Here is a 23,970-nt window from a genome sequence, read left to right on the forward strand (position 1 = left end):
CAGAATCCTTTCTCGGTTTGGCAAGCTCCTCAACTCGTCCGATAACCGCCAAAATTCAGGGCACACACTGTCTAAACAACCTTATTTAAATTCAGTGCAAAGGATGCTTCACATCAGGAAATGGGTATGAATATATTTATTAACTAAAAACCAAATATTTCAAACCACACATTACTTTAAGCAGTTTTGTCTCTGTCAGGAGAGTTTGTTCATGGCTTCATTTCTTTATAAAACCTTCTCATTGAAGTTGTTCAGCTGTTTAATGAAACAGCACTTAAATACATGTATTAAATAAAGTATAATCCAATCTTAAAAGATATTTTCATTATCTAAAATAAAATTCAAAAGAATATATAAAACTGCAATTATTACAAAGACCACAAATGTAATAAAAATAAAAATCCCTATACAAGTCCCTACATGAATACTGTAATGTCACATTCGTAAAAAAGATAGTGCAATCTAACAGTGCACGTTCATCCTTTCATAAACTGTAAATTGAAATGAATACATATTAATGGAAATAACAGTGAACAGTGGTTTATTCTTTTATAGTTTAGCTGCCCTATGTTTCAAAACTGACTGCAATGATATATCTTATTTTAAACCAGGGGCTCTTTTTGCCTTCAGTCTTAGTTTCCAGAGCAATTTTCTGTATTCAGATCAATTTCTCACATTCCCCACCTCTACGGCTTATTTCCACAGTGTCAAAAATGAATTTTGTAAAATTAACAACTATCAGCATGTTTAGCCGAGGAATTTTTAAAATTTTCTTTTTAATCTCATAAATATGTTTATACATCCACTTTCTTAGAGAACTCTCAGTCTTTACCAAATAAAATCCATCACATCCTAGACAACTTGCCAAGTACACTACACCAGATGTCCCACAATTCCCAGGCTTAAAAAACACCTTCAGACCCCACCTATTATTTAAAATAACATATCTACCTCAGTTATAATGGGGAAAGAAAAAAAAAACATTTACTGGTCCCTCCTTTTTCTTTGTTCACCTGTTCATTACTTTCTAATATTTGTTTGAAGTTCCCCAAGGTTTTATTAACAATGGCTCTCTACCAATGACTTCCACTAAGTCATTATTTCCTTCTACAAACTTCCAATTACGTCTTATAACATTTTTATATCTTTAGACCTAATGGTTTATACCTGTTGCATCTCTCATTAATAACTTCTCTAATAACCTCAAGAACGATTTTGTCAGGGTAAACTCTATTTTTAAACATCCCTCTTAAAAGGTTCATTCTTGCTTCTAAATCATGTGTACTACATGTAATTCAGGCCATTCTTATACATTGCCCCTTGACTATATTACATTTAAGTGAAAATGGACGTTAAGCTATTAAAATGTAAATATAAAATTACTGAAAGTCTGTTTTCTAGACATCTTAGTTTTAAATCCGACTTCCGTATTTTCAACCTGGATGTCCACATAATTAATTAAATAATTACTAAAATTAATAGAACTTTTTTTAAAAAAATTATCTATGCAAAAAAAAAAAAATCAATAAATTACTTGACTTTACATTCTGGTCCTGTCCTCAAAATAAAAATGCAATTTAAATCTTCATGTATTTAAAAAACTCAGAGGGGAATATCTTACTTTTTTCAAATGTCAGCAACACCATCTTGGCATCAATGGGGGCACAAGCTGCAACCATTGCCTCTCTCCTTTGACCCACTGAAAGCTTTCCCATCAAAGAATATTTTCTAAAACAATTCTAACAAATTTTAAAAGCAACATAATGTTTTTACCATCTAAAAAATTCACATTCTATTAACATATGAAGATACATACTCATCCCTTCCTCTGTGGAGATAGAATTAGAGATCCACCACATCTACTTTTAAAAACCAGCAGATGTTTCCCAAATCTCGAGTCTCAACCTTTCCAAAAAGGTCCCATGAGTCTTTTAATAGTCCCATGAGTCTTTTAATAAATGTCCTTCATAAAGTACAGTTGTGTACACTTACCATAAATGTAGATGTTCGAGTGTATTCATTGTTGCAGTCATCACACTTGGGTTATCTGCCTGCAGGTAGCCTTCAATCGGCCTGAATACCAGAGTCTTGGGATTTCTGCGTCAGATGCTGTCGTCTCTTCCATGATGTCAGGTAGTCAGGGGTATAAAACATGCAGCCGACGCCATTACATCAGTTTTTCTTGCCCCAGATGTCAGGAGACCCCAAAATAGGAAGCAATTACATGGTGTGGAACACCTACAGTAAAAAGTAAATACCATTGCCATAAGATATGGCCAAAGAGAGGATAGGGGGCTGGGAGGGAGGGTAACCAGGACTGCAACAGTGAATACACTTGAACATCTACATTTATGGTAAGTGTACACAACTGTACTATGTTCTTCATGTTTCACTGTTGCAGTCATCACACTTGGGTTGATTCCCAAAGCTGAGGAAGGGTGGAGGCAGTCCAGAAGTATTAGGGCTGGCTAGCAGGCCTTGTAAGACTGCTGTGGCAAATCCAGCTCTGGATTTAGAAAAGATAGGTAAGTCGTAATGTTTGGTGAAGGTGTGTACAGAACTCCAGGTTGCAGCTCCCAGGATGTCCCTGGTAGGGACTGCCCTGAGAAATGCTGTAGAGGTTTAGGTAGCCCTAGTGGAATGAGTTCTGATCCCTTGTGGGATAGGTTTTCCATGGTGTTTGTAGCAGAAATGGATGCAGTGTGCTATCCATTTGGAAATGGTTTGCTTTGAAATGGCCTTGCCCTCTGCCCCTGTAGCAAAGCTGACTAGCAGCTGGTCAGATTTTCTGAAAGGCTTAGTCCTGTCAAGGTAGAACCTGAGCTGTCTGTGCACATCCATGGAGTGCAGGATCCTTTCCCCTTTATTCTGAGGATTAGGGAAAAAGGTTGGTAAATGGATGGATTGGTTTAAAGCCACACTGGATACCACCTTGGGCATAAATGATGGGTTAGTCTTGAGGGAAACCCTGTCCGCATGGAAAATAATGAAGGGGCTAGTACAAAGTTAAGGTCCCAGGCAGGGGTGGGAGCTCTCCTCGGGGGCCTTAAGTTGTTAACTCCTCTCAGGAACTGTTTGATGAGAGGGTGAGAAAAGAGAGGTGGGCTCAGTATTGGCTCCAGTTTTTTGCATGCAGGGCGAGTTTTCCTCCTAGGGGTGCAAGTACTTGGGCACGGCTGGGAAGGATAAAGGACAAATCATTGTGAACTTTTTCCACAGGGGAGGGGTGGCTTACCACTTCCTGTTTTGGAGGTGGGAGCACTCCATTGTTTAAATCTCTGCATACCCTGAGACTGTAGTCTTGGTGGTCTGTTGCCCCTGGGTTTGGACCGAGAAGGCCTGGGAGAGACTGGAAAGGACCAGTTTTTAGAAGGCCAATGCCTACTGAATCTAGGTGGCTGTACCTGTAAGAAATCTTTAACAGTTTGCATAGATTTAGCTTTTTCCTCCATTTTTTTAAGAACTACTTCTGCTTTTGTGCCAAACAAACATTCCTGGTTTAATGGAGCATCTAGTAATTTTGCTTTGACATGGTCAGGCAAGATTTGTTCCTTCAGCTAAGCATGCCTTCTTAGTATAGACCCAGTGACAACAGCCCTGCAAGATGCTATTAAGGCATCAAACCCACACTGCAACGTAAGTTTACTAACTTGGTTTGCAGAATGCATTAACTCTTGTAAATCATTGTTTTCTGTGCAATCTGGAAGCAACGACATTTTTTTGTTTTATTAGTCCTATAACATGCTGCTGGTACTTCAACATGTGAAACTGGCAATTCAAAGCCCTGATGGCAAGAGTTGCAGAGGTATATACCTTCTTACCCCATCTGTCTAAAGCTCTAGAATCCCTGTCCGAAGGGTTAGGGTTTTTGGCTGTAGTAGCCTTAATGCCTTTAGGTCCCTGAGAAATGGTCTCTGGATCTGCAGTGGGATTCTTAGAGAAAGTTGTGAGAGTCAGGTACTCTGTAGTACCTGTCAGGCTTTCTAGGAGCTGGTGGTAAAGTATCAGGAGTAAGACTGGATTCCATGAAGACATCATCTACAATATCCAGGACAGGAGGGTATAGTTAGAGGCCTGTGCTGAGGCAAGTCTAAAAATTCTGAGTCTCTTTTTGGACTGAGGGTAGTCCTGGTATTCCCAGCAGAAATGCTCTCTTAAGGTATGCAAGGTTTCACCAAAAGAAAAATCCTCTGGAGGGGAGGCAGAGGGAATGGAATCCTCTGCATCTGAATCCTCAAAGGTAGATAAGGGTAAGTCCTGGTAATTAGAGGGATCACAGTAATCAGACTCATGGTCTGTAGATTCAGAAGGAAAATCAATTATTTGTCTTTTAGAGAGGGAAGACTGGCTTCCCCCTAATTAAGGTTATAAGGTCTTCAGCCATTCTAAACATTTGTTTATGTGGCATGGGAGCTTGATCATGCACTTTGGTTGTCGGTTTTCTAGGCATAGTGATAACTCTGGGCCTGAGAAACGAAGTTGTTGGTTTAATATGAACATCAGAAGATCGGAATACACCCTCAAAAGCCAGTGTCTGCACAGTGGCTCTGGACCCATCCAAGGTAGAGACATCCGCAGGTTCCATAGTCGAAGAAGCATCTCAGGGCATACCGGACTCCGAATGGGTCTTAGCAGAGGCCTGCGAATTTGTAGAAGCGGGTATCAGGGGCTGCGAAAGCGCCTCACTGAGTACCGGCAGACTGGTGACTAGCTTAACGGAAGCATTGTCGGCAGTTTTGGACCTATGCGGTCTGTCTCTGTCTGAAGATCAGTAGTCAGATGGCTTATTGAAGCCATTTCGGAATACGGAGAACGACAGCGAAAGAATTTAGTGACAAAGATAGCCCGAAGATGAATAGTTCGGGCGTTAAACAAGGCACAAAACCAAACAGGTGATGCAGTAAGAATGAAAATCTCTCTGAGGTATTTGCTTTCCACAGACAAGACAATTGTTAACTTTTTCTGATATCGGCTAGAGCAAGAAAAAAGGATCCCCAATGGGGTACTTAGCTTTAGAAGACCTCAGTTTTGCAACTCGAACAACGAAAATTTCAGGTAACGGCCGACCGGCACTTGTGAACTGATTCTGCTTCGGTCTCCCATGCGGCAAGAAAAGCTGATGGAATGGCATCGGCCGTATGCTTTATACCCTGATGACTGAGGGCTACCTGCAGGCAGATAACCCAAGTGTGATGACTGCAACAGCGAAACACGAAGAACATCTGTAAATAGGTTTCGACTTATCAATATAAATTCCAAATGTTTGAGTTTTAGAGCCATGTGCGTCCACCATAAGTCTATATGGGGGGGGGGGGGTTGATAATATCTTTGTGCACCTTAGAAATCATGAACATAGTTAAGAGTAACCCACTTCTGAGCCTTCAAAAAACAAAATAATTCTAAAGAAATTCTTTATCTAACATTAGTTCCTCTAAATAAAGATCTATCCTTCCATAGGTCACATTGACAGAGGAACTAATGTTAGATGAAAGAATTTCCTTAGAATTATTTTGTTTTTTGAAGGTTCAGAAGCTGGTTATTCCAACTCTATTCGGGATTTCTATTATGTAAAGTTTCTGTCATACTGGTCACATAATCCATAGTACCATACATCATAATACCACCACCTTTATCAAGTTGCATGATTCTTATAGACTTATTAACCACGGCTCTCAATATCTCATTTTCATCCTTATTCGAATTGTACATTGTATTTTTACTCATATCTGCGAACATACTATATACCTTCCTGGAAAAAAAATCTTTCAAAGGAAGCTAAGACAGGATAGAGTGGTGGATTAAACATACTTTTCCTTTTCAAAGAAATTTCTAATGCTTCCTGTGACACTGCCAGCCCAGCTATCTGGAATTTTGTAAATAATCACATGCCATTTGTTTATATTAACATGATTCATATGCTTGTCTTACAAATGTAAAATAACTATATATTATGTGTGTATTAAACTACTGGTGCAGAAGTGTGTGTTGAACAGGGTTTGTACAGTACTGAGCTTCAAGGATGTGTCCACAGTGTACGCTACTGGAAAAAGAACAGAAATAAATATAAACGATGTATCTGTGTAAATGTATGCTTTTATAGCAGAAGCTGGAACATACAGAGTTAATTTGCAAAACTTCAAGAAAATAAGTTGAAATTAAAGTGTTTTATGATTGTGTTATCTCTTAGTTCAGTTCAGCAGCAGACAATGTCTAGAGCTAGGAGTTTTTGCATTGTCTTGAAACAGAAATAATTACTAGGTTTCAGATGTAAAAGCATTTTATTGTTTTACGATTTCCGAGTTCTGCAAACGTCTGAGAGATATGTACTACTCACACACGCATGTTAAAATTCTGTTAGTACCTGTTTAGCCTGGGAACTGAAGTCAGGTGACAAAGAGTGATGTCATCCAAGCTAACCCAGCAGGAATGTTCATTATTAATTTAAGCACTCTCTCAGAGAGAGAGAGAGAGAGAGAGAGAGAGAGAGAAACTGATCATTTTGTATCTTGTCTTAGACCTAGAAACATCCACTCAGCCCTTCTGCCTGCGTGTTGTCTGTAAGTAAGATTCAGGACACAGCATCTCTTAGGTATAGTTAGGAATATAGTAAAGATCAGTTTAGATGTTTTCTGTATTTATTTGAGACTGTCCTGCAATGTTGTTTTAAAATGCTTCCTTTGATTTTGGACTCTAGTTACTGTGTTGTTTGAGTATTGTCTTTTATTATTAAATATATTTAAACCTATCTTTGTGGCTGATATTTGTGACACATACATTTAAGCTCTTAGTGTACTTGCATATATATTTGATGACACTGTACAGGCCACTCAAATAGCCTTGCTCTTGGTCAGACTACCATTTGGATTAATAGTAACATTACACAGTAGGAATGGTCACCCTTTGTAATGGCCTTATAGTAGCTGATACGCAAGGGTGGCAGCTGGTACTACCTTATAGTCTGGGTAGAAGGGGGTATAGCTAGTAAACCTGTGTCAGCCTTTCCCAGGTGTGTGAGTTTGTATATCAATCAAATCTCAAAGTGTGTGTGTGTGTGTGCGCGTCAGCTACTTGGGCAGGGACACGAAGCACTGGTTGGACAGAGAGGATACTGGAGGTCTTAGCTTGGCCACTTGGCTGAGATCGTGACACTATAGCTAGAGCCCGTCTGCGTTAGCATTGTTAACCCCACTGTGGTGTTGCATGGTCATATCATATGCTTGCAACCCTAGGTTGCACTTTAGTAACTTGGCATTTTGCTGGCTGGCTCAATGTAGCCATGTTAAGGGATTGTGATATTAATTACAATGAATTTCCTTCCATATAGATAAGGCTTAAGTTTCTGCAGTGCCCACACTACGGCTAGGCATTCCTTTTCTACAGCTATATAGCATTCCTCCCTGGGTTGGAGCCTACAACTGGGATATACCAATGGGTGCTCTTCTCCCTCTGAGGAGACCTGGCTAAGTACAGCCCCCACCTCATGGTTTGAAGCACCCACCTGCACAACAAATTCTTTGCTGTAATCTGGACTGGCTAACACAAGGGGTCCTCCCAAAGCTCCTTTAAGCTTCTGGAATGCCTGCTCACATGCTGGGGTCCACACTACCGTATCTGACTTGTTTTTCCTGGTCAGGTCTGTGAGGGGAGCAGCTATGGTACTGCAAATGGGGATAAACTTTCTGTAGTACCCCGCTGTCCCTAAGAATGCCCTCACCTGATTTTTGGTAACAGGGGCAGGCCATGCCTGAATAGCTTCCACTTTGGCAGATTCTGGCCTGATCTTACCACTCCCAGGTAGGAGACCTCTTCCATATCCATCTGACATTTGTTGGGCTTAATGTTCAACCCTGTCCTTTATTATATTCCTATTTACATCTAAGAAATGCTATGCCCTGAATCTTACTTACAGATAACATGCAGGCAGAAGTGTTGAGTGGATGTTTCTAGGTCCAAGACAAGATACAAAATGCCCAGTCTCTCTCTGAAAGAGTTCTTAAATTAATAAACATTACTGCTGGGTTAGCTTGTATGACGTCACTCTTTGTCACCTGACTTCAGTTCCCAGGTTAAACAGATACCAACAAAATTTTAACATCGCTGTGTGAGAAGTACATGTCTCTCAGAAGTTTGCAGAACTTCTAGCTCTAGACATTGTGTCTGCTGCTGAACTGAGAGAACACAATCGTAAAACACTTTCATTTCAACTTATTTTCTTGAAGTTTTGCAAGTTAACTCTGTATGTTCCAGCTTCTACTATTAAAACACACATTTGCACAGGCCTATAAATTTATATACATTTTTGTTCTTTTCCAGCAGGGTACACTGTGGATACATCCTTGAAGCTCAGTACCGTACAAACCCTGTTCAACACACATTTCTGCACCAGTAGTTTAATACACACACAACCTATAGTTCTCTTAACATTTGTAAGACAAGCATATGAATCATATTAATATTCACAAATGACATATGATTATTTACAAAATTCCAGACAGCTGGGCTGCCAGTGTCACACTTCCCTTCTTTTAGTTTCCTGATTTTTGAAAAACAAAGCTAAATTCAATTTTTAATATATAATTTAAAATATATTAATACCTCACCTATATCCACTTGTCTACTAGGTATAAATTTCAACACTTTCAAAATGTGAAAACAAATCATTATCTATTGTTAAGCTCCTATATTTAAAGGTATTAAAGCCATTTTTTGTTAATAAAACTTCTCCAGAGTCTGTCTCAGTTTCATCATTTATTCTCGCCGACTCCTTCCTCTGAAATTGTAATTCATGTTCCACTTGGACATACATGCATAGTCATCCCCTTTGGAAAAAACAAAGTACCCATGAACTACCACATAGGTGGTATTCCCCTAAATACAGAAAATGTACTACGGGATCTGGGGACCCAAGTAAATAGTAATCTCTCCTATGATAATCATATTGCCAAGGTGGTTAGAAAATCCTTCTATGTAGCCCACCTAATCACAAAAAGGTTCGCATCTAGAACAAAAGAGGTTATTGTGCCTCTCTACTCATCACTCATTAGACCCATCATAGAATACAACGCCCCATTTGGGATGTACCTTACAAGACACCTGCAACAGCTGGAAAGGCCACAAAAGTACCTCACCAAGAGGATTACTGGCCTCAAACATATGCCCTATGCAGCCCGACTCAAGAAACTTCAGCTGTACTCAGTTGCATACCGCTTACTCAGAGGTGATCTCTGCCTGACATACAAGGCCATGTCCAACCCAGAATTGATGGAAATGCTCCACCTAAAAAAACACAAATCCCAGAGAGCCACACTCTCTACAGATATAAACTTCACCACAACGATAAATAGGACATGTTGGAGGTATAGATTCCTAACCCAGAGACTCCCTATGCTTTGGAACAGGATTCCAATATACATCAGGCAGAGCCCCTCACTAACACTCTTCAAGACCATCAAGAAACCTTGACGGGTGGATGGGAAACAGAAAATTTACCCCGGGGATCACTGCACTGGCTCTGTTGGACAGTGGCGCATAATGGCTCTGCTGGACAGTGGCACAGGGAACTAATGGCTCTGCTGGACAGAGGCACAGGGAACTAATCTAAAGAGGTGGCGAAAGCCAACACATTCTGGTTAGGCTTATAAATGCCCTTGGGCAGATAGCCTAGTACTTGCCTATGAACCTATACTCCCCTGGAACTGTAATATTCTTCCCTGATATGACCCTATATCTATAGGTTTCCTCCCCCAATTTAGTAACCTCTGTGACCTTTGAAGGGGGGAAATCCTCTTCCCTGTGAATATAATTTACAGCATCACCCTTATTAATCTTGTAAGATTCAACTTGCTCTAAACTCTGACAATTGTTAATATCCATATTTCGTTGATCACTAACCTCAATATCCAAATCAAAATTAATTCTGCTATTATAAGCATTTACTCTCCCTCTTACTAAAGGGTATGATGTGTTCCTGAAATACTGGTCTTGATCTCTCACCAATTTTTTTTTTTTTTACATATAGTCCATACTTTTTGTCCACTCTAGAAAAAAAAAACATTCAAAAACATCATTTTATAATTATCAAATAATAAATCTTTGTGAATTGTTTCATTTAAATAATTAATATATTGGACTGTAATTCATTTATTTAATACACGTATTTAAGTACTATTTCTTTAAGTAACTGAACAACTTAATTGAGAAGGTTTTATGAGGAACTCAAGACACGAACAAACTGTTTCTAATGAAGTCTCCTGAGAGAGAGAGAGAGAGACAAAAGCACTTAAACTAATGTGCGTTTTGAAGTATTTGATTTTTAATTAATAAATGTATTCATACCCATTTCCTGGAGTTAAACATCTTTCGCACTGGATTTAAATAAGGTTTTAACCTCTTCAACTCAAATAATTGTATACAGCATCACAACAGCTGTTTGTATAAATCCAGCAGTGACACTGACTTCTTTTTGTGCACCTCTATGGCTGTTTTTTGGTTATGACAAATATGTTGCCTCCTCTTCTATGCTGCTCACACAGGAGCAAAGTTTTTGTGCTTTTCAGAAATGTCCCCTTTTTAACATTTTTCTCCAATTACTTTTTCTCTTTGCTTCACAGATTTAGCAGAACCTTTTTTGTTCATAGAATGCTTCTACAAGATGTGTTGTTTTCTTCGATTAGATAAAAATAGTGGCTTTAACTTCCTTGAGTTTAGCAACTTTAGTAAAATTTAAACTAAGCTCACAAATATTAGTGCTACACTCTGGCCTTACAATACACACGCACTCTGAATAAAACTATTTAGTGGCAATTTGTTCATTACAAGCAGATCTAGTACTTGGAAGATAAAGACATATCCTTCCTTACAAAATTTGCTATTGAGGTCCTGACTGGATAGTCTTAGACTGAACAGAAATGATGCTATGAATCATCTCACAAACAAAAGCAACTACCCCATGAATAGAACACAACCAAGTAAATGAAAGTTAGGTACTAACCATAATGCTACATCCATCTTGTCTTGTGTTGATCCAGCTCAACCTGTGGGTTACCAGATTTGACTGGATCCAAGGTCGGCACATTAGACTCTTGGCTATAAAATTGCAACTCCCCTCCCATAATGCTCTAAGTTACCAAAACTCCTCAGATCTACTTGGCCACTATAAAGATATGCTACCTGATAAATCATTAGGACAAGACCTGAGGAGGACAAACAAGCAAAGACTTTGAGCAGCCCTCCAAGATCCACAGGAAGCCAAGAAATACAGGTGACAATGTCGTATGGAAACTGAAGGAAGGTTTGTTGAGAAGAAAGGAAGGAAGAGAACAACACAGATATAGTGTTATGGTAATACATAACCAGTCATATCCAATCTCTTTTGCATCCACCTTAACTTGTGGAACAGAGTCCTCAGCCAGGCTATACTGGATGGTATTAACTCAGAACATTCTGAAGAATGGTGGAGCCAATGGAAGCCCTTCACTTTAGACTGGATATAAAACTTGTGATGAGACACAAAGGTTTGAGTGTTTGGCCAAGTTAACAGCTGAGCAAATATTCAAAGAGGTGTGACTGAAAAAGGCTTTTGACGTAGATATTGCCCTTATAGAGTAAGCCTTCAGTTTGGATGGTAAGGAGAAAAGTACAGTTTTGTACCTACCATAAATGTAGATGTTCGAGGATCCACATTGCTGCAGTCCTAACCATCGGGTAGTCCGCTGTCCAGTCGGCCCGAATACCAAAGTATATGGCTGACGTCGGTCAAGGCGCATTAGACTGATGTCAGGACGTCAGGGTACTAATGCGCATGACCGACGTCATATCCTCAGTCTTTTCTTGCCCCAGATGTCAGAAGACCCTAAAAAGACAAGGCCCAAACCAAAAAACCAAAAAACCCTGCACCAAACATATATACAATATATACAAATGTACAAAAGTATATCCTAACCCACACCATCACCCCTAAACACAGAGGGGAAGGAGGGAGGGTAAATTGGACTGCAGCAATGTGGATCCTCGAACATCTACATTTATGGTAGGTACAAAACTGTACTATGTTCTTCATTCCACATTGCTGCAGTCCTAACCATTGGGTAGAATCCCAAAGCAGAGTTAAGGGAGGCTGGCAAATCATAAGGAAGCAGGAGCTGTCAACATGCCTTGCAAAATAGCTGTGGCAAAACCAGCCCTAGATTTAGAGTAGAGAGGAAGATGGTAATGCTTAGAGAAAGTATGCACTGAACTCCAAGTAGCTGCCTCCAAAATATCCTTAGTTGCCACCCCCCTTAGAAATGCTGTTGAAGTGGCAGTAGCCCTAGTGGAATGAGGCCTAATCCCAGCTGGAATCTCCTTGCCATGATGGGAATAACAAAAAGAAATGCAAAACCCGATCCACTTAGAAATAGTTTGCTTAGACACAGGCTTGCCCTGAGAACTCAAAGCAAAAGAAACAAACAACTGCTGAGACTGCCTGAAATCCTTAGTCCTGCTTAAATAATAACGCAACTGCCTATGTACATCTAAAGTGTGCAAAATCTTTTCCCCCTTATTTTGGGGATCTGCATAGAAAGTAGGCAAATGAATAGTTTGGTTTAAAGCCACACTAGAAACCACCTTAGGCATAAAGGAAGGATTAGTGCGTAATGATACCCTATCCTTATGGAAAATCAAAAGGGCTCTACTGCCATAAGGGCCTGCAACTCAGAAACCCTTCTTGCAGAAGTAATAGCCAACAAAAAGCAGTCTTCCATGACAAGTATTTCAATTCAGCAGTAGCCGCAGGCTCAAAAGGTTGTAGAGTAAGTTTTTCCAACACAAAATTGAGATCCCAAGCAGGAGTAGGAGCTCTCGGGGGTCTTATATTCTTTGCCCTCTAAGAAACTGCTTGAACAAAGGATGCGAAAACAATGGTGGGTCACAATCATAGTGAGCTGAAATTGCTGCAGCATGAATCTTAATGGAAGAGAAAGACAAACCTTTGTCCAATAACTCAGTAAGATATTGAAGAGCCACACTCAAATTAGGCTCAGAAATCTCCAAATTCTTTGCTGCACTCCAAAATAAAAATCTCTTCCATTTTTCTCGTACACCTTCCTTGTACTAGGTCTTCTGGCTTCCATAATCACATTTAAAACTTGTTGAGGAAGTTGAGACCTGCTGTGTTTTAGAACAGAATATGCCAGGCTGTTAGATGAAGAGAGTGAAGCTTGACATTGAGCAGGTGACCGTTCTTCTGAGATAACAGATGTGGAATCAAAGGCAAAGGCCATGGAGGCTTCCTTACCAGACTCCTTAGTAGTGGGTACCAGTGTTGTCGAGGCCAATCTGGAGCTATTAAAATCATCCTTGGCTTGTCTTGTCTGACCTTTAGGAGCACCTTTGGAAGAAGAGGCAGAGGTGGAAAGGCATACACATGAAGATTTTTCCAACTGAAAGAAAGAGCATCCACTTTCCAAGCTGTGTGATGAAACCCCTTTGTGCAAAACTTTGGCAGCTGGTGGTTTAGTGGAGAAGCGAACAGATCTATGTCTGGAGTTCCCCATGACACTGTCAATTTCTGAAATACATGAAGATCCAGTTTCCACTCGTGGGGATCCATGATTTGTCTGCTTAACACATCTGCTAAGGAGTTCTGTGCTCCGGCAGAAACCTTGCCTGTAGAGTTAGTTGCAAGCTGAGCGCAGTTTCCCATAAAAGCATTGCTTGCCTGCATAGAGGATAAGAATGTGTTCCCCCTTGTTTGTTGATGTACCACATGACAGTTGTGTTGTCTGTTAGAATCAACACCTGCCCTGGAAGAAGTAACTCCTTGAAAGACATCAATGCAAACTGGACTGCTAACATCTCCTTCATGTTGATATGTAGATGCTGAAGTCTGGCAGGCCACTTGTCTTGTATCCACTTTCCATTTAGATGAGCTCCCAAGCAACATCTGAGGCATCTGTCGTTAGAATCTGACTTGCCTCTGGCCGGGTCACAGAGAGTCCCTTGTTTAGGTGACATTCCTGAGCCCACCACAAAAATTCCTTTTGAATGCAAGGTATTATTTGAATGACAGTGTCCAAATCCTGGCAGTGCTGTGTCCACAGATTTTTGAGATACCATTGTAGCTTCCTCATATGCAGTTTGGCATTGGGAAGTACCAGAATACAAGATGCCATGAACCCTAAGGCTTGAAGGACTGTCCTTGCAGTCAGCCCGGACTGAAGAGATAGATGATGGAAGTAACTGGAGAGATTCTTTTGTTTGTCCAGGGTTAAAAAGGCCATCTGGGCTGCTGTATTCAGTCTCACACCCAGAAAGCACATATCTTGAGAGGGTACTAGACTGGACTTTATTTCGTTCACAGAATACCCTAGGCATCTTAGCACTGCTATGACATATTCCAAATGCTGTAGAAGGTCTTCCTTTTCTTGAGCCAGAATCAGGCAGTCGTCCAAATAAGGATAGATTTGAATTCCTTTTAGCCTGAAGAAAGCTATCACTGGAGCCAGAACCTTTGTGAATACTCTGGCAGTAGATAAGCCAAAGGGCAATGCAGAGAACTGATAATGAGAATTTCCAGCTCGAAAACGCAGATACTTTCTGCAACTTAATCTTATAGGCACATGAAGGTAAGCTTCCTTGAGATCTAAAGTTACCATCCAGTGATCTTTGCCCAGCAGAGGTAAAAGCTGTTGTAACGTCAACATTTTGAACTTGGGAATGTCCAGATAAGTGTTGAGGATAGATAAATCCAAAATTGGTCTCCACGTGTTCCCCTTCTTTGGTACTAGGAACAGGCGAGAATAAAATCCTAGGCCCCGTTCTGGTACAGGGACTGGCTGAATGGCCCCTATTTGGAGTAACAGAGAAATTTGCTTGTGAGCCTCTTTTCTTTGTGGAGGAGGAACGTCTGGCATGCCTTTGAAAGGGGGCAAAGTATGGAAATAAAACCTGTAACCGTGGTGAATGATATCCAAAACCCATCTGTCTTGAGTAATTAAATCCCAATTTTCTTTGAAAAGAGACAGTCTTCCTCCCAAAGGAGCTGCCAGACGAGAATGAACTGGCAGCTGAAAAGGCAGGTCATTGGGTCTGTTTACGAAAGGACTGACCCCTGCCCTCACCAGAAGTCTGAGCAGGAGAACTCCCTGTTCTAGGCCTAAAAGAACCTTGAGCTCTGCCTCTACCACGTCTAGACCTACCCCTAGACTGGGAATCATAAGCAGGATATGTCCATCCCTTAGTAGGCCAATTTCTGCTAAACTTTGGAGGCTGCACCTGCAAAAAATCTTTAACAGTCTGCATAGATTTAGCCTTGTCCTCCATTTTCTTTAAAACTGCTTCCACAGGCGAACCAAACAACACATCAGACTGTAAAGGAGCATCCAAAATCCTTGTCTTAACATGCTCAGCTAAATTCTGATCCCTCAACCAAGCGTGCCTCGAAGAACAGAACCAGTGGCAGCCACCCTCGAGGAGGCCTGCACAGCATCAAAACCACATTGCAAAGAATGCTTACCCACTTGTTCAGACACATGAACTAAATCCAGCAACTCTTTACACTCAATACCTTCCGCCAGAGCATCCACCTTAGATTTCAATTGTGAAAGGAGATAATTTTGATATTTTAGCATGTGAAACTGACAATTCAACGCCCTCATGGCTAAAGTGGAAGAAGTATACACTTTCTTTCCCCATCTATCCAAAGCCCTTGCCTCTTTATCAGAGGGAACAGGATTTTTAACAACCGAGGCCTTAACACCCTTAGGCCCCTGAGAAACAATTTCTGGGTCTGCCCTAGGACTCTTAAAAGATACTTATGAGCTTCAGGCACCCTATAGTACCTATCAGGTTTAACAGGAGCAGGAGGCAAAGAATCAGGGTTCAGGGAAGCCTCCGCAAAAACATCTTCCACCACATTCAACACAGGAGGTATAGCTAAGGGCCTATGCTGGGGTAAAAACAAAATTCCCTAAGCCTCTTCCTGGAATCAGAGAAATCTTGGCCTTCCCATTTAAAATGCTCCCTCATGGAATGCAGAGTCTCTGAAAATGAAAAATCCTCAGGAGGAGAAGCTGAAGGAGTGGAATCATCCACATCAGAATCAGAATAATGAGGAAACTCCTGCAAGTCTTCAGTCAAGACTCAGAAGCCTCTGAACACTGTTCAAAACTCTCAAACTCAGGCTCCACCCTAGGCCTCTTATCAGGAGGGGGCATAGAACCTCTAATCATAGTAATCAAATCCTCTGCCATTTTAAGCATATGTTTCTTAGGTACAGAACCTGAAGTGCTAGGAGAAGCCCCCACTGAAGCTAAACTTGGCCTACCTCTCAAAGAAGTCTTGGAAACAGAAGGAGAGGCTCTAACTACCTTAGGAAGAGAGGGAAGAACAGTTACCTGAGAAGCCCCTCAGCCTGGCCTACCTCCTGAGAGGGCACATCCTGTAACAGTAAAGTCTCTGCCTGAGACTCCACAGAAACTCCTGGCAAAACTTCTGGCTCCACTGAGCCTTCTAAAGAACCGGCGTCCGGGACTGCCGGTTCTTCAACCCTAGGCTTTGTTGCTTTGTCCTTGCGCTTTTTGGTCGAAGCGGGCGTCGGAGCATCCGACGGCATTTTATAATTACAACGCTTCCCAAACACTAACCTGGCACAGTCTAACCTTCTCTTAATAGTGCGTTTGTTAAATCTAGCACAAGAGCGGCATCCAACAACGTCGTGCTCAGGCCCTAAACAAGGTATACACAAAGTATGGTAATCCCTATGAGGTATCTGTTTCCCACAAGAAATACAGTTATTCACTTTTTCTGACATCCGGTTAAATACTGAGGCAAGAAAAAACCAAAATGTTCCCCAACGGGGTACTTAGCCAACTTTGATTCGGTCTGAAACTCCGACTTCAGAAAATTTCAGAACGCCAACCTGCACTCGCAAAACTGCTTCTGCATCAGACCATGCGGCAAAAAAGACTGGGGATATGACGTCGGTCATGCGCATTAGTACCCTGACGTCCTGACATCAGTCTAATGCGCCTTGACCGACGTCAGCCATATACTTTGGTATTCGGGCCGACTGGACAGCGGACTACCCGATGGTTAGGACTGCAGCAATGTGGAATGAAGAACATCCATTAACCTTGTGCATGACAGACACATAGTCAGAAAGTCATCTGGACACGGTGAACTATTCCTTTACTTAACCTGGCCTTAGAAAATGACAAAGTGTTGATCTGATTTTCTGATGTCATTGGTTCTCTTCTCTAAGTAAACTCTCAATGGTCAATCAAGAGCCAGACTTCAGTCCTTCGGAAGTGGCAAATGAATAGACTGATTCAGCTTTGACTCAATGGCTATCTTAGTTAAAAAAGGCTGGATTAGTCTGCAAAGAAACCCTGTACTTGTGAAGAATCAGATAAGGAGGCCTACAAGTCAAAGCCGGAAGTTCTGACACTCATCTCTCAGGGGTTACTGCAATTAAGTAGAGAGTTTTTCATGAAAAGAACTTAAGATCCACCATAGCAGCAAGCTCAACAGGTGCACTGGCTACAGTCTGTAATAAAAGTGATATATCCCAAGGTGGCACTAGGTCCCTCAAGGAAGGTCCAAAGGACAAAAATCCCTTTTAAAAAGGCTTTAGATAACCTTAAAGAAGCATTGGAGAGATGGTCTTGACTAACAGTGAAACTGGAAATGGCTGTCAACTTAACCTTAACAGTAGAATAGCTAGTTATAGTTCCATATTGAAAAAGAACAGCTAAAAGATTAAAATTTCAGCTAGGGGAGCACAAAATACCCAGAGCCTTTGCAACAGCACAAATACTAAATCTTTTCTATTACCATATTTTTGTTCTGGTGGAAGGCTTTTTCGATGAGGAAAGAATATACACAACACTGGCAGACAGCTTGGGATCTCTGGCCATCACTGGAAGAGGGGGACCCAAACAGTCAAGTCTTCAGGGACTTGAGATCTGAGTGAGGCTGACCAGGAGGATGAGAGATTAGATCCAGAATTGGATCCAGGAAGGGTGAACCAGGTGAGGCCACAGAAAGGGGAACTTAACTTGTCTGGGGAAGAAGGGGGCTATGAGGACCACGGTCACCTTGCTGGAAGCTGTTTTCTGTAAGAACTTTATTATCAAAGGAATAAGATGGAATATACAGAGATGTGGGGGTCTTGCAAGGACTAGAGCATCCCTTGGTGACAGTCCCTTGAGAGGGATGATGGCAAAGAAGCTGATGCTGTTGTAAAAGGTCACAAACACATCACAGAAAGGCTAGCCCTAGTGTTTGAAAATCTGTGCTGCACTGATGGACTGAAGGACCACTCATGATGTATCAGAATGCTCCTGCTCAATTTGCCCTCTAAAATGTTGGATTTCCCCAGGTTGCGCTTTACTATCAGAAAGCGCTAAGACATTACCCTTTGCCACACCTTAATGGCCTCTTGGCAAAGGAGGCAAGATTGAGTTCCACCTTACCTGCTGATGTACCAGACTACCAACATTATGATGGTCTGGATCAAAATCATACCTTTGGGGAGACTGTCATGATAGGCCTACAATTTCAAAACATTGATGTGCAAATTCTCCTCTAACTGGGACCATGTCTTGGGCCGTCTTCCCTGAATTGTAATGCCAGTGCCTGCCACCCTAGCTATAACATTCTCCGTGGTGGATAAGACAGGCATGGAAAGGTGAGTCTCAACTACTGGCTTTGTTAATCAAGTCTCCCTGACACCTGGTCAGCTGTGCTATGTAGTTCAGTGCATGGAGAGTAAAAATGGCTGAAGCATATGTGCTCTTTCCAAATCTGCCGAATGCTCTGGACTCGCTCTTTGGTAGACAGATGGACATACTGTCTTCTGAGATCTCTTTTTTTGGGGGCTGTGGCTACCACAATGCCATCAATTGTAGGTCCCTTGCTCCATGGCCAGATCCAAAGCCCTGACCAGAGTCCAGCTGTCCAAGACTGAAACACTGAGGAGCAAAGTTGGCCCCAAAAGTCTCAGGATCAACCCTGACCCCCCTCCCCCCGCCTCAATTCCTCGGCTCCCAGATGCAGATGTCTCCGACAGGGCTGGAATAAAGTACATCAAGGTAGCTTGTGGGTGCAGGCAGCTAAGTTGTCAGCACTCATGATGGTACCATATGGACAAGAGCTGGATCCAGAGCCACTACCACCAAAAGATGAACTGGAGAAGGAGAAATGAGTGAAGGGCCAGAAGGACCAGCTCTCTCCACTCTCAGAGTGGAGGGTGAGGGAATGATTCCTACCTAAATGTCTTCAAGAATGTCTGCATCATCCTGTCTAAATCAATTTTCATAAGGCTCTGAGTGGACCTCAGAGACTATGAGGAAGCCATCAAAGGCAGTTTAGTGGGCCAGTGCAGTGCTTTGGCTAAATCCTGGACCCTAACTAGTGGAGAATATCCCCAAAAGGGTGAAGATTACAGTGAGAACACTGGACCCAGGGTGATGGAGATAAAAAGTTTTCGGTATGCACATGACTGCGGTGCAGCAACCAAGAACGGGCTTGACACATTTGAATGCTGGGAAAGATATTGTTCCGACACTGTTAATGAAAAAACAAGAGTCGGGACCAGAAGGTGCCGAAGCCTGAACGAAAGAAGAAGCAAAGAGCTTGGGGGCCTTCTGGACTAACTCAGAGTCTAAGAATGATTGAGAAGTCAGCCAGCTGTTTCCATATTTCTTTTTCTTTTTGTTTACTGCATTTTCTGTTTCTTTGCAAGAGGTGGGAAAAGTAGGTGACCTTATCCAGTAAAAAGCAGGAAGGAGCCTCTTTATCATTAACCTGGCACATCCAACAGCCAAGGCCCTAGACCCAAAACAGGAACAGGTCTCAGTCTTGATCCAGATAAGCCACCCCACATGAGTATATGCACCACTGATGCAAATCCTATGGGGGCAGCTTGTGACTGCAGTTAACACATTTTCTAAATCCCTAACTCTTCTCAGATATTCTGGCCAGTAAACTTCAACACAGTAGAAGGTGGTATTTCAATATCACAGCAACACACAAAATCACACAAATACTCAACACACAGGGAGAAGAGCAAAACCAGAGCAACCGCACACAAAAGAAACCCCAAAGAGGGAGACAAGCGCCATAAGAAAGTTCAGGGACAGTAAAACAGACACTACGGCCTAACCAGAAAGCAGAGGAGCAAGACAGAAAAACAGCTAAGATTGTAAAGCCCTGAAAAAAAACACACAGCTGAATTCTCAAAGGGAAGGAGGAGAGGAAAGGACAGGAGAGATACTCTAACCCTACATAAATGGGTAAATAAAGTACCAAAAAACACTGCAATCCAGTAAAAAAAATTCACCAGAGAAAATAGTTACCTCAACAGTGCTCCTGAAACCATGTCCCACAGAAGAGCGGCAAATGAGATCTGGGGGATAAGGTAACAAAAAGGATTAGAGCAAGGTGGGGAGTTGAAGCTTCTAAGTCAAGGGCCTGATGTGCTGACCTCAGATCCAATCAGATCTGATAACACACAGAGTTGAGGCAGATGGAAAAGACAACATTGGATGTAGTCAAAATCAATGAGTCACATACAAATGCTGTTTTACTGGCAGCCTTCTTTCTCCAAACATCAGAACCTGTACTGATGTGATACCAACACTGGTCATTTCAAGCAAATGGGACAGCTAAAGAAAGAACGTCCAAACAAGTGCAGCTTGACTAGTAAATAAACCCAAACATTACAATTTACTACTACAGTGAACCTTCCTAATGTACGACAGGTATTAGTAATATCAGTGTGACACCTTTAATGGAGATAGAATGGTTTGGTTAGAATTTCCACTGAATGCTTACCTGATCAACTTCATCCCTTGAAAGTCCCAAAATGCTCCCCATTAATCTTAGTGCTTCATGACGCTTGTTCTTTGGGGTATGGAAATAACCCACAAACAGATTTCTCATCAGCACCCTATCAACAAAACGAATAACATTCATTTCACAATTCAGTACAACTAGCATAAATTTCATTATTATGAAATCATAAATGCTATCAGTGTTCTATGGTCATCACTCGAGCAAAACAAAACCCCATTTAGACACAGTCTCATAAGCCACAGATGAAAGAAGTGTAAAAATCAACTAATACATGCATTTATACCACTTGCTTTATCCAAATGTCATACAGATTGTAGAAAGTTTACTTACTCATATGTGTAATAGTGGCACACATGACTGAATGGTCATGTGATCACAAAATGCTGGCATTACTTTGTGGGAGATTGTGAACTGGGGATCTGCCCTTTCCTACTCTTTTCTGATCTTAGTTGGTATATATAAATAAGCAAGAGGTGTAGGGACTAGGTTATTAAGCTGCTTTCTGTAATTTGAGTCTTGATATTTTGTAGATCAATGATTTTGCATTTTTGAGAACAAAATGCTACTTAATTGTATCTAAAAGTACAGAGGGTTTACAGACTTTTCTCTGAGTTGCTAGGAAGTGGAACTCTCTTTCACTAAGGCAAAACTGCAAAATATTAGCAGCTGACCAGACAGACACCTTACTACTGTATCCATTAATATTTATTTGTATTAGTACAAATTCTTGCCAAACAGTTAATACTGTCAGAGTTATTTTAATTCTATTATAACATGGCTAGACAAAGTAAAGACTGATGTACACTCAGTCCAAAGACGTCACTAAAGAGTGAAACATACTGTCCAGTTTACATACTCTCTTAAATGTTAACCAATGTTATTTTAAATGTCCTTGTGACTTGTTCTTCTGGTTTGTTTGTATCATGAAAAAGACCATTAGTTATTTCTAGCCTGGACAGTTTCTGTTGAGATGACAAATATTATTTTTGTTTTATGTCCTTCTTTGGTTATTTTCTTCCTTGCTGTATCTGAAGACTTCACAAAAAGTCTCTCCACGTCATCTTTGCGTCAAAGTGTCTGTATTTTATTTCATTTATTTCTGTATCTGAAAGCTCACAGAAAGTCAGCTTCCTTTTGTCTATAACAGGATGCCATTTACAGTAAGCCCACAGCTATATGTTAATATCTAAGCTGAATATTTACAAGAAATCTTTTTAATAAAAGGTCATCACTTAACTGTTCTTGCAAAGCAAGCCATATTATTTTGACAACTGCTGTTTTTCTTTACTGCACACAGTATAATTTTGGGGAAAAGCATTTTAATTTATACGATCTCTATCAAAAACGAAAACCTAAACTCCTTCAAAACTGAACTTGAGCAACATGTTAGGCATACGTGGCTCTGGTCTTGTGAAATTCCTGTCTAAGACTGTACGCTAAACGTCTGCTGCACCTCACTACGCATCATATTGGTCTTGTGAAACTCTTGGCTAACTTACGCTAAACGTCTGCTGCACCTCACTACGCATCACGTCCTGTGTAATGGAACCTACACTTTTTCTGAATATTCTATGCAAAAATAATGTTGTGCCTTCTAATCTGAATATGATTTTATTTCTGTTTTTCTAAGGTAAGTCTAAGTACATCTGAACATTCTACTTGACACACTGCAATGTTTTTATCAAAATAACCAAGCTGTACTACTCTACATATTCAATGAAACTTGGGTGGATCTTTTCTCCCCAGGCCTTTACTGAAAAGGGGCTTCTGCCCAGTAAGACTTTCCCCAATTAACAAATGCAATAAACACACGTTTGTTTGTTCAGTTACATGAAATCCTGAAGTTGATCCACTGTATTAAAAAAATACTAACATTGTAAGTTTGTCTAAAATTCAACTGGCAATAATAAAAAAAATAGAATCTCAATTACTTAATTAATAGGTTTCCGTGGGTCCGAGTACCATGGAAATGTTTATATAAATAAATAAATAAAAATGCAAACTAGTTGCCCACTTTCAAGTGCAATAAAAGTGAATGCAGTAAAGCATCTGCAACAACATGGAAACAGTTCTGCACTTATAAAATTGCTAAGGATTTCTCCTGTCAAATACTGATAAAAAGACACCTACATGTGGTATGTTTCAGTCAATCTTAACTACAGCTTCAGCCACACATGCTCAAGACAGCTCAACACCATCTTGTGCAAGAAGGAATGAAAGAAAGAATGCAACTTCACTGAGAATCTGCATTACTGCTTGTTAAACTGAAATGAGTAGAATATAAACTAGGAACCAAATTAAGGCAAAAAAGGAGCACTTTATTCAGAGAACAGTAGTCAAGCGCTTTTGTCTTACTCAAAGACTTCATCAGAACTGTTGATATACAAGCTTGACACCATTAAATAGTTAAAATCATCAAAACACATGAAAAAAATCAACCAATAGAAATGCTAAACCAATTAACTAAAAAGTTAAGCAATAACAATGTATAAAATGACTGGCAACCCTCAAGTAAGAATATGTACAAAAAATAATAACAATAGTAAAAACACTCATAAAATAAATGTGTGTATATATAAATACAAAGTAAACCAATAAAAATGCAAAATGTCACATTCTCATATAAGACTCGAAAGCCACTGGTCAGCCTCTGAGGCTTTTGAGTTGAAGTAAAGGGAAGATGGAACAATCATTGAGGCCAGGAAACTGCAATGCATTAAGTCTCAAAATCCATATTAGCTCTTTCTTACTCAAATGTTCATCTATCAAAAAAAATCCTTGGGTCTCTCATCACATAATCTAACACCACAAATCTAAAATTCTGCCCTGGTTGTCGGACCACATGCCGTTATAGTGCATTAGATGTTTTGGCCTTAGCTATATCGTTGATATGCTCATATATTCTATCCTTCAATTTGCGTAAGGTTTTACCAATGTAAAAGGCATTGCACTGTTGGCATAAGGCACAATACACCACCCCCCATGGAGTTAAAATACCTATGGATAATAAACTTTCAATTTCGAATAAGGATGCATGGACACTGGGAAAGTACAGTTTTGTACCTACCATAAATGTAGATGTTCGAGTGTTCACCCTGCTGCAGTCATCACACTTGGGTTATCTTGTCGTCA

At 40.7% G+C, this 23,970-nt stretch overlaps 1 protein-coding gene across 1 annotated transcript in view; it reads right to left on the reverse strand.

Annotated features, from left to right (window-relative positions):
• Nucleotides 1–23,970, reverse strand: part of TRIP11 (thyroid hormone receptor interactor 11) — a 1,664,886-nt gene that overhangs the window by 97,669 nt on the left and 1,543,247 nt on the right. The window contains exon 18 of the mRNA XM_044073627.1: nt 20,818–20,932. Within this exon, the coding sequence (XP_043929562.1) occupies nt 20,818–20,932 (115 nt within the window). The remainder of the gene's footprint in view (nt 1–20,817; nt 20,933–23,970) is intronic.

Source organism: Protopterus annectens, chromosome 6.part0 (assembly GCF_019279795.1).
Source record: "Protopterus annectens isolate FY-2018-M chromosome 6.part0, PAN1.0, whole genome shotgun sequence".
Lineage (NCBI taxonomy): Eukaryota > Metazoa > Chordata > Ceratodontiformes > Protopteridae > Protopterus > Protopterus annectens.